Source organism: Phacochoerus africanus, chromosome X (assembly GCF_016906955.1).
Source record: "Phacochoerus africanus isolate WHEZ1 chromosome X, ROS_Pafr_v1, whole genome shotgun sequence".
In the NCBI taxonomy this organism is placed as follows: Eukaryota; Metazoa; Chordata; class Mammalia; order Artiodactyla; family Suidae; genus Phacochoerus; species Phacochoerus africanus.
In genome coordinates, this window is record NC_062560.1 from 60,936,544 (window position 1) to 60,949,475 (window position 12,932).

Below are 12,932 nucleotides of genomic sequence, written 5' to 3' on the forward strand. Positions count from 1 at the left end.
AACTGATTTCCTCTCCATCAAAGAATTTATGATAATTATAATTAAATAATGCAACTGTACAATTAAATAATACAGTTCTACAATTGTATTGTTAATAACCATTTCTCTCCATGGTACAATGTAAGGTCTATAATGTCTTGTTTATCACATCACCTAGAATGATGTAATGCCTATATTGAAGAATCAATAAGATGTAACAAATTGTGAGGACATATTTATATAGTTACACTGTTTTTTAACCAATTTATGCATTTTATATTTTACTTATTTTCAGAGGGTATATTATTTTTGTTATTCTTACCAGTTATGTTATTCTTTTTATTATGCTATATATAATATTTAATGGTATATAAGGCTTTCTTCTTTATAAATTTTAGTTGCATAATATACACAATTTTAATATAATGCTAATTTTTAAAGAAAAATTGAAATGTAATAGATAATACTAAATAGATGAAAGCCATACAAAATGGGATAAAGTATAGAATAAATTTTCTATTTGTCTCAGCATATTTTCCATTCCATTTCTCCAGAGGGAGTCACTTAATCTCTTTCTTAAGATCCATGATATAATAATCTGTGTGATTGTAATTGTGTTTAAATATATGTATTTTATTCTGTAAAAAAAAATTTCAAAATAAAATAAAACTAGCCTTGGGAACAACAGTAAATAGCAAATTTTACCAATCAGCCAGACAGAGCCAAGAAATGCTCTGTGTGCGCACTTAGTACTGTTAGAATATTTTTATATCTACCATATAGAAACAATATGGACAGCTATATAATAAAGATAAAAAGGATAAAAATAAATAAAAACTATTTTATCTCTGTTACTGTCAAAGAGGATTATTTATTCTTTGTGTTAACAGTCAAATATAACTGATAACTAACATTTATACCTCTGTCAGAGCTGCCCTCTAGGACTGCAATCTTGAATACATAAAATTGAGTGAAAATATTTGTAGGGTCACATCGTTCTGCTTCTGTCACTGCTTCTTTAGCCTGAAAAAAGAAATATAGGGTTGCTTTTATGAAAGGTATAAGGAAGACCTTACAATTACTAATAGTATTTACTAATACTATTTATTAGTACTTATTAGTATTTACTAGTTTATTGGTATTAGTATTAGTATTTAGTAATTTATTACAACACAGTCATAATGGCTGAAGGATACTCATAATGAAAGGACATGAATCTAAGAAAAATCTTTAAAAAGTCATTCTCTTAAAATGCTATAGAAATAGTGAATTCTGCTTCTGAAAATAGGGCACATTATATATGCCAAACCAACCCTCCTACTGAAAACAGCCAAAAATGTTGGATAATATTATTTTTTACCATAAAGCAACTGACTAGTAAAGCAATTACCATGCATGCAATATCTAAGGAAAAGTGAGGTCCCAGAGAAGTAAGTAGAGAATTAAAGCCACTTTTTTCCCCCAGTAGGCATTTGCAAATCTAGGCAAATGCTAACTTTAGTGTGTGTGTGTGTGTGTGTTTTAATGGATGCACCCGTGGCATATGAAAATTCCCAGGTCAGGGGCTCAATCTGAGGCTCAGCTTCAACCTATGCTGTAGCTATGGCAACACCAGATCCTTTAACCTACTGTGCTAGGCCAGGGACCCAATCTGTACCTCTGCAGTGACCTGAGTTGCTGCAGTCAGATTCTTAACTCAGTGTGCCACAGCAGGAAATCCACTAACTTTAGTTTTAATGTACCTTACTAGGTCAGGAAACAGGGTCCACCATTGTGCTACTACAAGAGACTAAGTTAGCTTTAAGAACACACATAGGCTGAAAGTGAAAGGGTGGAAAAAGATATTCTGTGCAATGGTAATCAAAAGAGAGCAAGACAATGAGATCCTACTGTATAGCACAGGGAACTATATCCAATATCCAGGGATAAACAATAATGGAAAAGAATATTTTAAAAAGAATGTATACATGTGTATAACTAAACCTTTGCTGTACAACAGAAATTAGCATATTGTAAATCAACTACACTTTAATTTAAAAAAAAGAAAGCATTTGAAAAAAGAGAATGCAAGAGTAGCTATCCTTATCAGATAAAATAGACTTTAAACAAAACTGGTCACAAGAGACAAAGAAGGTCAGCATATAGTGATAAAGGGGTCAATTCATCAAGAGGATATAACAATTGTAAATATATACACATTCAATATTAGAACACATATATTAACCAAACTGAAGGGAGTAATAGAAATATATAACAGTAGGGGACACTTCAACACCCCACTTTCAATAATGCATAGGTCATCCAGACAGAAAGTTAATCAATAGTGGACCTAAATAACACTACAGACAAAAGTGGCCTAACAGACACATACAGAACATCCCATCCAACAGCACCAGAATATATAGTCCTCACACACACACAGAGAACAAATTCTAGGACAAATCATATGTTAGGCCAGAAAGAAAGCCTTAACAAATTTAAGAAGATCAAAGTCATATCAAGTATCTTTTCCAACCACAATGGGATGGAACAACAATAACAACAAAATAAGAGAAAAAAATCATAAATGCACAGAAATTAAATAACATACTCCTGAATAACCAATGGATCAAAGAAGAAATCAAAAGGACAATTAGAAAGTATTTTGAGGAGTTCCCGTTGTGGCACAGTGGAAAGGAATCCAACTAGGAACCATGAGGTTGCAGGTTCGATCCCTGGCCTCACTCAGTGGGTTAATGATCCAGCGTTGCCATGAGCTGTGGTGTAGGCCAGCAGCTGTAGCTCCAATTAGACCCTTAGCCTGGGAACCTCCATATGCCACAAGTGCGGCCCTAAAAAGCAAAAAGACAAAAAAAAAAGGAAGTATTTTGAGAACAACAAAGAAAACATGATATATCAAAACTTAAAAAAAAAACCCAGAAAACTCAAAAAAAAAAAAAAAAGAGTTCCCTTGTGATGCAACTGGTTGAGTATCCAGCATTGTCACTGCAGTGGCCTGGGAACTTCCACATGGGCAGGAATGGCCAAAAAACCCAAAGAAAACAATAAACAACAACAAAAACAAAACAGAAACAAACCCCCCAAAACTCAGGGAATATGGCAAAAATAGTTCTAAGAAGGAAGTTTATAGCAATAAATGCCTACATTAAGAAAAGATCTCAAACAACATAACTTTACTCCTCAAGGAATTAAGAAAATGAAGAAAAAACTAAGCCCAAATTTAGCAGAAGGAGGGAATTAAAGATTAGAGAAAAAAAATAAATGAAATAGAGACTGGAAAGATAATAGAAAAAAATCAACGAAACTAAGAATTAAATAACCTACTAAGACTGAATCAGGACGAAACAGAAAATCTAAAAAGACCAATAATAAGAAGATTGAATCAATAATCAAAAACCTTCCAATAAAGAAAAGCTCAGGACCAGACATTTTCAGTAGTGAATTATATCACACATTTGAAGAAGAATTAATGCCAATCTTTCTTAAACTCTTCCAACTGAAGAGGGAACACTTCAAAATTCATATTATGAGGCCAGCATTACCCTGAGACCAAAGCCATATAAGGATACCACAAGAAAAAAAGCAACAGGCCAATATCCTCAATGAATACATATGTAAAAATTCTCAACAAAATATTAGCAAACAGAATTCAACAGCCCATTAAAAGGGTCACACACCATGATCAAGTGGGACTTATCCCTGAAACACACAGATAGTTTGACATACACAAATCAATAAATATAATACAGCACATTAATAGAAGGAAAGATAAAAATCCTATTATCCTCTCAACAGATGTGAAAAATCACTTGACAAAATTCAATACCCTCACATAATAAAAGCTCAAAAATTGGGTATAAAAGGAACATACCTCAACATAATAAAGGCCATATGACAAATCTACAGCTAACAACATACTCAATGGTGAAATGCTAGAAGGTTTTTCTCTAAACTCAGGAATAAGACAAGGACGCTCATTCTCACCACTTTTTTTCAACATAGTCATTTAAGTCCTAACCAGAGAAATTAGGGGAAAAAAAAAAAGGCATCCGAATTGGAAAGGAAGAAGAAAATTGCCTGTTTTCGGATGATTGGATCTTACATATAGAAAACTGTAAAAACCACACCAAAAAACCTGTTAGAATAAACAAATTCAGTAAATTCGCAGGATGCAAAATAAACATATAAAAATCATTTCTTTCTACACATTACCAATGAAATATCTAAGAGAGAAATAAAACAATTCCATTTATAATATCATTAAAAACAATACATTTAAAGAAATAAATTTAACCAAGTAGGTGATATTTTTGTACACTTAAAACTGTTTGACATTGATAAAAGAAACTGAAGAATCGAAAATGCATTTGAAATTAAGGACACCAGCAAGATGAAATAGTTCCACACACATATAGATGGATATATCAAAATACAAGGGGAACCACTAGTCAAATAACTCTAATGGTCTCACACATAAAAAAGGAAAACCAAGCCAAATGTAACACTAAACATGGTCACAAGAAAAGGAGTTCCCATCGTGGAGCAGTGGAAATGAATCCAACTAGGAACCATGAGGTTGCGGGTTCGATCCCTGGCCTAGCTCAATGGGCTAAGGATCCGGCGTTGCCATGAGCTATGGTGTAGGTCACAGACGTGGTTCGGATCTGGCATTGCTGTGGCTCTGGCATAGGTCAGCAGCTGTAGCTCTGATTAGACCCCTAGCCTGAGAACCTCCACATGCCATGGGTGTGGCCCTAAAAAGACAAAAGACAAAAGACAAAAAAAAAAAAACATGAAAAGACAACAGAAAGAGGAAGGAAAGAAAAAAGACCCAAAATAGCAATAAAGAAAATTTAAGTTGGAGTTTCCGTCGTGGCTCAGTGGTTAACGAATCCGACTAGGAACCATGAGGTTGTGGGTTCGATCCCTGGCCTTGCTCAGTGGGTTAACGATCCGGCATTGCAGTGAGCTGTGGTGTAGGTCGTAGACGTGGCTCGGATCCCACGTTGCTGTGGCTCTGGCATAGGCTGGTGGTTACAGCTTCAATTAGACCCCTAGCCTGGGAACCTCCATATGCCATGGGAGCAGCCCTAGAAGAGGCAAAAAGACAAAAAAAAAGAAAAAAGAAAAAAGAAATAAAATTGAAGTAAATGACAATAAATACATACTTATCTGTAATTACATTGAATATAAATGATTAAATGCTCTAACTAAAAGAAAAAGACTAACTGAATGGATTCAAAACCAAGACCCATCATTAATAAGTTCACAAATAACAAATGCTGGAGGGGGTGTGGAGAAAAGGGAACCCTCAAGCAATGCTGGTGGAAATGTAAATTGGTACAACCACTATGGAAAACAGTATGGAGGTACCTTAGAAAACTATAAATAGAACTACCATATGACCCAGCAATCCCACCCTTGGGCATATATCTGGACAAAACTTTCCTTGAAAAAGACACATGCACCCGCATGTTCATTGCAGCACTATTCACAATAGCCAAGATATGGAAACAACCCAAATGTCCATTGAGTAGGAAGATGTGGTATACATACACAATGGAATACTACTCAGCCATAATAAAAAGAACAAAGTAATGCCATTTGCAGCAACATAGATGGAGCTAGAGACTCTTATACTAAGTCAAGTGAGTCAACAAATACCAAATATCACATATCTGGAATCTAATATACGGCACAAAAGAACCTTTCCACAAAAAAGAAAATCATGGACATGGAGAACAGACTTGTGGTTTCCAAGGGGGAGTGGGAGGGAGTGGGATGGACCAGGAATTTGGGGTTAATAGATGCAAACTATTGCCTTTGGAATGGATATGCAATGGGATCCTGCTGTATAGCACTGGGAACTATATCTACTCACTTATGATGGAGCATGATAATGTGAGAAAAAAGAATGTATACATGTATGTGTAACTGGGTCACCTTGCTGTATGGTAGAAAACTGACAGAACACTGTAAACCAGCTATAATGGAAAAAATAAAAATCATTATATATGAAACAAAAAAAACACAAAACCAAGACCCATATATATGCTGTCTACAGGAGACCCACTTCATTCAGATCTAAGGACACATACAGACTTAAAGTGAGGGGATGGAATAAAATATCACATGCAGGAGTTCCCGTCGTGGCGCAGTGGTTAACGAATCCGACTAGGAACCATGAGGTTGCGGGTTCGATCCCTGCCCTTGCTCAGTGGGTTAACGATCCGGCATTGCCGTGAGCTGTGGTGTAGGTTGCAGACGCGGGCTCAGATCCTTCTTTGCTGTGGCTCTGGCGTAGGCCAGTGGCTACAGCTCCGATTCAACCCCTAGCCTGGGAACCTCCATATGCCGCGGGAGCAGCCCAAGAAATAGCAACAACAACAACAACAACAAAAAAAGACAAAAAAAATATCACATGCAAATGTAAATTATATAAAAGCAGGAATAGCAATATTCATACCAGACAAAATTGAAAGAAGGTCACAAGAGACAAGAACATTACAGAATGATCAAAGGATCAATCCAAGAAGAATAAATAGCAATTTTAAATACATATGCACCCAACATAGGAGCAGCACAATATATAAGGCGACTACTAACAGCCATAAAAGGGGAAATTGACAGTAACACAATAATAGTGGGGGACTTTTAACACCTCACTTATAGCAATGGACAGATCATCCAGACAGAAAATCAGCAAGGAAACACAGGCCTTAAATGATACGCCAGTCACTAAATAGGGTTAAAAGATATCTACAGAACTTTTCACCCCAAAGCAGCAGAATATTCTTCTTCTCAAGTGCACATGGAACTCTCCAGGATAGATCCCATCTTGGGCCACAGATCAAGCCTTTATAAATTTAAAAAAACTGAAATTATTTGAAGCATTTTCTCAGATCACTATGCTATGAGACTAAAAATAAACCACAAGAAAAACAAAACAGCAAAAAAAACCCACTTTTTTTTTTGGTCTTTTTGCCTTTTCTTAGGCCGCTCCCACGGCATATGGAGGTTCCCAGGCTAGGGGTCTAATCAGAGATGTAGCCGCCGGCCTACGCCACAGCCACAGCAATGCGGGATCCGAGCCGCGTCTGCGACCCACACCACAGCTCATGGCAATGCCGGATCGTTAACCCACTGTGCAAGGCCGGGATCAAACCCACAACCTCATGGTTCCTAGTTGGATTCATTAACCACTGTGCCATGACGGAACTCCCCAAACTCTTCTAAGCTAAACAATATGCTGCTAAACAATCAATGGATCATTGAAGAAATCAAAAAGGAAATTAAAAGATACTTAAAGACAAACGACATTGAAGATGCAACAATCCAAAACCTATGGGACATGGCAAAAGCAGTTGTGAGGGGGAAGTTTATAGCTATACAATCATATCTCAGGAAAAAAGAAAAACTATATCTAATCAACCTAACCTTAGACTATAAGCATCTAGAGAAGGAAGAACAAAGCCCAAAATTAGTAGAAGGAAAGAAATCATAGAGATTAGAGCAGAAATTAATAACATGGAGACAAAGAAAACAATTGAGAAGATCAATGAAACCAAAAGCTGGTTCGTTGAAAAGATCAACAAAATTGATAAACGATTGGTCAGACTCATCAAGAAAAAAAAGGGAGAGGGTTCAAATCAATAAAACAAGAAATTAAAAAGGAGAAGTTACAACTGACACTGCAGAAATACAAAGGATTACGAGAGATGACTATGAGCAACTGTATGTCAATAAAATGGACAACCTAGAAGAAATGGACAGATTCTTACGAAGCTACAACTTACCAAAACTGAACCAGGAAGAAATAGAAAATATGAATCACAAGTTCTGAAATTGAGAATGTAATACAAAAGTTTCCAAAAAACAAAAGTCAAGTGCCTGATGGCTTCACAGATGAATTCTACCAAACATTCAGAGAAGAGTTAGCACCTCTTCTTTTGAAACTTTTCCAGAAAATTGCAAAGGAACACCCCCAAGCTCATTCCATGAAGCCACCATTACCCTGATACTAAAGCCAGACAAAGATACCACAAAAAAAGAAAATTATAAACTAATATCATTGATGAACATAGATGAAAAAAATCCTCAACAAAATATTAGTAAATCACATACGAATATATTAAAAAGGTCATACACCATGATCAAGTAGGATTTATCCCAGGGATGCAAGGATTCTTCAATATCAGCAGATATGTTAATACAATACAGCACATCGACAAAGTGAAAAATGAAAACCATATGATCATTTCTGCAACCAGATGCAGAAAAAGCTTTGGACAAAATTCAACACCCATTCCTGATTAAAAAAAAAAAAAAAACAACTCTCCAGAGAGTGGGCATAGATGGGAACTACCTCAACATAATAAAAGCCATTTATGACAAACCCATGGCTAACATCATTCTCAATAGTGAAAAACTGAAAGCATTTCCCCTAAGATCAGTAAGAAGACAAGGATGTCCACTTTCACCAATGTTATTCAACATAGTTTTGGAAGTTCTAACCATGGAAGTCAGAGAAGTAAAAGAAATAAAAGGAATCCATATTGGAAAAGAAGTAAAACTATCAGTGTTTGCAGATGACATGATACCATACCTAGAAAATCCTAAAGACTCTACCAGAAAACTGTTAGAGCACATCGATGAATTTGGTAAAGTCTCAGGATACAAAATTAATACACAAAAATCAACTGCATTTCTAGATACTAAAAATGAAAGATCAGAAAGAGGTATTAGGGCACCATCTCATTTACCATTGCATCAACAAGAATAAAATACCTAGGAATAAACCTACCTAAAGAGGCAAAAGACTGGTTCTCTGAAAACTATAAGATGCTGATGAAAGAAATCAAAGAAGATGTAAATAGATGGAAAAATACACCATGCTCTTGGATTGGAAGAATCAATATAGTCAAAATGACAATACTACCTAACGCAATCTACAGATTCAATGCAATCCCTATCAAATTACCAGTGACATTCTTTACAGAACTAGAACAAAATATTTTAAAATTTGTATGGAAACACAAAAGACCTCAAATAGCCAAAGCAATAATGAAAAGAAAAAATGGAACTGGAGGAATTGGGCTCCCTGACCTCAGACTCTACTACAAAGCAACAATCATCAAAATAGTATGGTACTGACACACAAAGAAAACAGAAATATAGATCAATGGAACAGGATAGAAAGCACAGAAATAAACCCAAGCACCTGTTACAAAGGAGGCAAGAATATAAAGTGAAGGAAAGATGGTCTCTTCAATAAATTGTGCTGGAAAAACTGGACAACTTCATGTAAGAGAATGAAATTAGAACATTTTCTAACACCATACACAAAAATAAGCTCAAAATGGATTAAAGACATAACTGTAAATCCAGATACTATAAAAATCCTAGAGGAAAACATAGGCAGAGTGCTCTTTGACATAAATCACAGCAACATCTTATTTAACCTAATTAAACAATGGGACCTAATTAAACTCAAAAGTTTCTGCACAGCAAAGGAAACCATTAAAGAAAATAAAAAGACAACCCACAGAATGGGAGAAAATCTTTGCAAATGATTCAACCAACAAATGTTTAATCTCCAAAATGCACAACTCATACAACTCAACAACAAAAACACAAACAACCCAATTGGAAAATGGGCAGAAGACTTAAATAGACATTTCTCCAAAGAAGACATACAGATGGTCAGCAAGCACATGAAAAAATGCTCAACATCACTAATTATTAGAGAAATGCAAATAAAAACAGCAATGAGGTACCACTTCACACCAGTCAGAATGGCCATCATTAACAAGTCCACAAATAACAAATGCTGGAGAGGATGTGGAGAAAGGGGGACCCTCTTGCACTGTTGGTGGGAATGTAAATTGGTACAACCACTAAAGAAAATAGTAGGAAGTACCTTAGAAAAGTATATATAGAACTACCATATGACCCAGCAATCCCATTCCTGGACATACATTTGGACAAAACTTTCATTCAAAAAGATACATGCACCTAAATGTTCATGGCAGCACTATTCATAATAGCCAAGACATGGAAACAACCCAAATGTCCATCGACAGATGATTGGATTCGGAAGAGGTGGTATATATACACAATGGAATACTACTCAGCCATAAAAAAGAAAATAATGCCATTTGCAGCAACATGGATGGAACCAGAGACTCTCATACTGAGTGAAGTAAGTCAGAAAGAGAAAGACAAATACCATATGATAGCACTTTTATGTGGAGTCTAAAATACGGCACAAATGATATATCTACATAATAAAAACAGATCATGGACATGGAGGACAGACTTGTGTTTGCCAGGGGGCAGGGGAGGGAGTGGGATGCATTGGGAATTTGGGGTTAGTAGATGCAAACTATTGTATTTGGAGTGGATAAGCAATGGTATCCTGCTGTACCGCACAGAGTACTATATCCAATCACTTGTGATGGAACATGATGGAGGATAATGTGAAAAAGAGTAACTTTGCTGTACAGGAAAAATTAACAGAACATTATAAATTAACTATAATAAAATAAAAAAAAAACTGAATAGAACAGAGACAACAGAAATGAAAGAAAGAAAAGGTACAGGCCAGTGCTGTCCAATAGCATTTCTGTGATGACAGAAATATTCTACACCTGTGTTATTTAATACAGTAAGCACTAGCCACATGTGGCTATTTAATATTTGAAACGTGACCAGTGCAAGTGAAGAACTAAATTTTTTGAATTTTAATTATTTTAAAATTATTTTTGTCTTTTTAAGGGCTGCACTCGTGGCGTACAAAAGTTTCCAGGCAATGGTTTAAATCGGACCTGCAGATGCTGGCCTACACCACAGCCACAGTAATGTGGGATCTGAGCCATGTCTGCGACCTACACCAGAGCTCATGGCAATGCCAGATCCTCAACCCACTGAGCAAGCCCAGGGACTGAACCCACGTCCTCATGGATACCAGTCGGGTTCGTTTCTACTGAGCCACCACGGGAACTCCTAATTTAAATTTAAATGTGCATAGCCACATGTGGCTAATACCTATCATATTGGATAGTGCAAGTCTACAACAAAAATGAAGTAGGCAGAAGGAGTAGAGGCAGGGAAATCTCAAAAACCAAGCTGTCTTATTTTAAAGCACTACAAAAACAAAAATAAAACAATAACGACCAACAGCCACACACAGACAGAAAAAGGAGCTCTGTGAAGTTACTAACACTTTCCAAAACCCCATCTCATTGTAAAAGGTAAGAAAAACTAATCTCACATTAAAATGAAAAAACTAACACTTTCCAAAACCCCGTCTCATTGTAAAAGGTAAGAAAAACTAATCTCACATTAAAATGAAAAACAGTAAAGTTTCAAGATAAATACCCCGAAAAGTTGTAAAAATAAAATAAAGGAGTTCCTGTTGTGGCTCAGCAGTTAATGAACCCAACTAGAATCCATAAGGATGTGGGTTCGATTCCTGGCCTCATGCAGTGGGTTACGGATCTGGCGTTGCTGTGAGCTGTGGTTTAGGTTACCGACATGGCTCAGACCTCACACTGCTGTGGCTCGTTGCTGTGAGCTATGGTTTAGGTCACTGACATGGCTCATATCTCACATTGCTGTGGCTCGTTGCTGTGAGCTGTGGTTTAGGTCACTGACATGGCTCAGATCTCACATTGCTGTGGCTGTGGTGTAGGCCGGAAGCTACAGCTCCAATTTGACTCCTAGCCTGGGAACTTCCATATGCTGTGGGTGTGGTCCTAAAAGCCAAAATAAACAAACAAAGAAATAAATGAATAAATAAAATAAGGAGCATAAAAGCACCCCCACAGAAAATGAAAGGATGCCAGAAAAAAATGTGTTCACAAAACAGGTCAAAACTTTAACCAACTATTTTGAAATGAGCTAAAAGATATTAAGAAAATGATACAAGATATGAAAGATATCATAAAATAGAAAAATTCAGAAATGAGGTGCTCAACTAGAAAAAAATTAGAAAAGAAATAAATCATTTCATAAATGAAGAATAGCAAAAGAAGAAATATAAGAGTAAATAAATACAGCCAATAATGACATGAGGATAGAAGGCAAAAAGAAGAAAAGCTTAAAAGTTAAGAAGAAATGGAGTTCCCATTGTGGCTCAGGGGGTTAAAAACCTGACATAGTGTCCCTGAGGATGCAGATTCAATCCCTGGAGTGGGTTAAGGATCCAGTGTTGCTCCAAGTTGTGGCATAGGTCGCAGATGCAGCTCAGATCCAGTGATGCTGTGGTTGTGATATAGGCCAGCAGCCGTAGCTCCAATTTGACCTCTAGCCTGGGAACTTCCATATGCTGCAAGTGTGGCCGTGAAAAGAAAAAAAAAAAGAATCAATTATCATGTGTATTTTACCACAATAAAAGATAAACATTAGGGAGTTCCCTTGGTGGTCCAGTGGTTAGGATTCAGCATTTTCACCACAGCAGGCTGGGTTCAACCCCTCGTCTGGAAATAGGCCATCAAGCCACTGTACTCCATGGCCAAAAAAAAATAAAAATAAAAATAAAAAATAAACATTCAAAAAAAACCCCAAAGATAATGGAAGTAATCTATACATTCACTACAATCCCTATGAAAATCTCAATGGTGTATTTTCTAGAAATAGAAAAACCTATCCTAAAATTCAAGGGACTCTGAGTAGCCAAAAACAATCCTGAAAAAGAGAAAAACCGGAAGATTCACACTTCCTCATTTCAAAACTTACTACAAAGTTATAGCAATCAAAGCAGCATGTACATGTCATAAGTAAAGGCATAGACCAATGAAGTAGAATAGAGAGGCCCAAAATATACCCTTATAAATATGGTCAAATGAGTTTGATTAGGGTGTCAAGACCATTCAGTGGGAAAAGGAAAAAAGGACAGTCTTTTCAACAAATAATGTTGGTAAAATTGGATATTCACATGCAAAAGAATGAAG

At 36.2% G+C, this 12,932-nt stretch overlaps 1 protein-coding gene across 1 annotated transcript in view; it reads right to left on the bottom strand.

Annotated features, from left to right (window-relative positions):
* Nucleotides 1-12,932, bottom strand: part of TEX11 (testis expressed 11) — a 159,334-nt gene that overhangs the window by 121,923 nt on the left and 24,479 nt on the right. Inside the window, exon 5 of the mRNA XM_047764210.1 lies at nt 900-1,002. Within this exon, the coding sequence (XP_047620166.1) occupies nt 900-1,002 (103 nt within the window). The remainder of the gene's footprint in view (nt 1-899; nt 1,003-12,932) is intronic.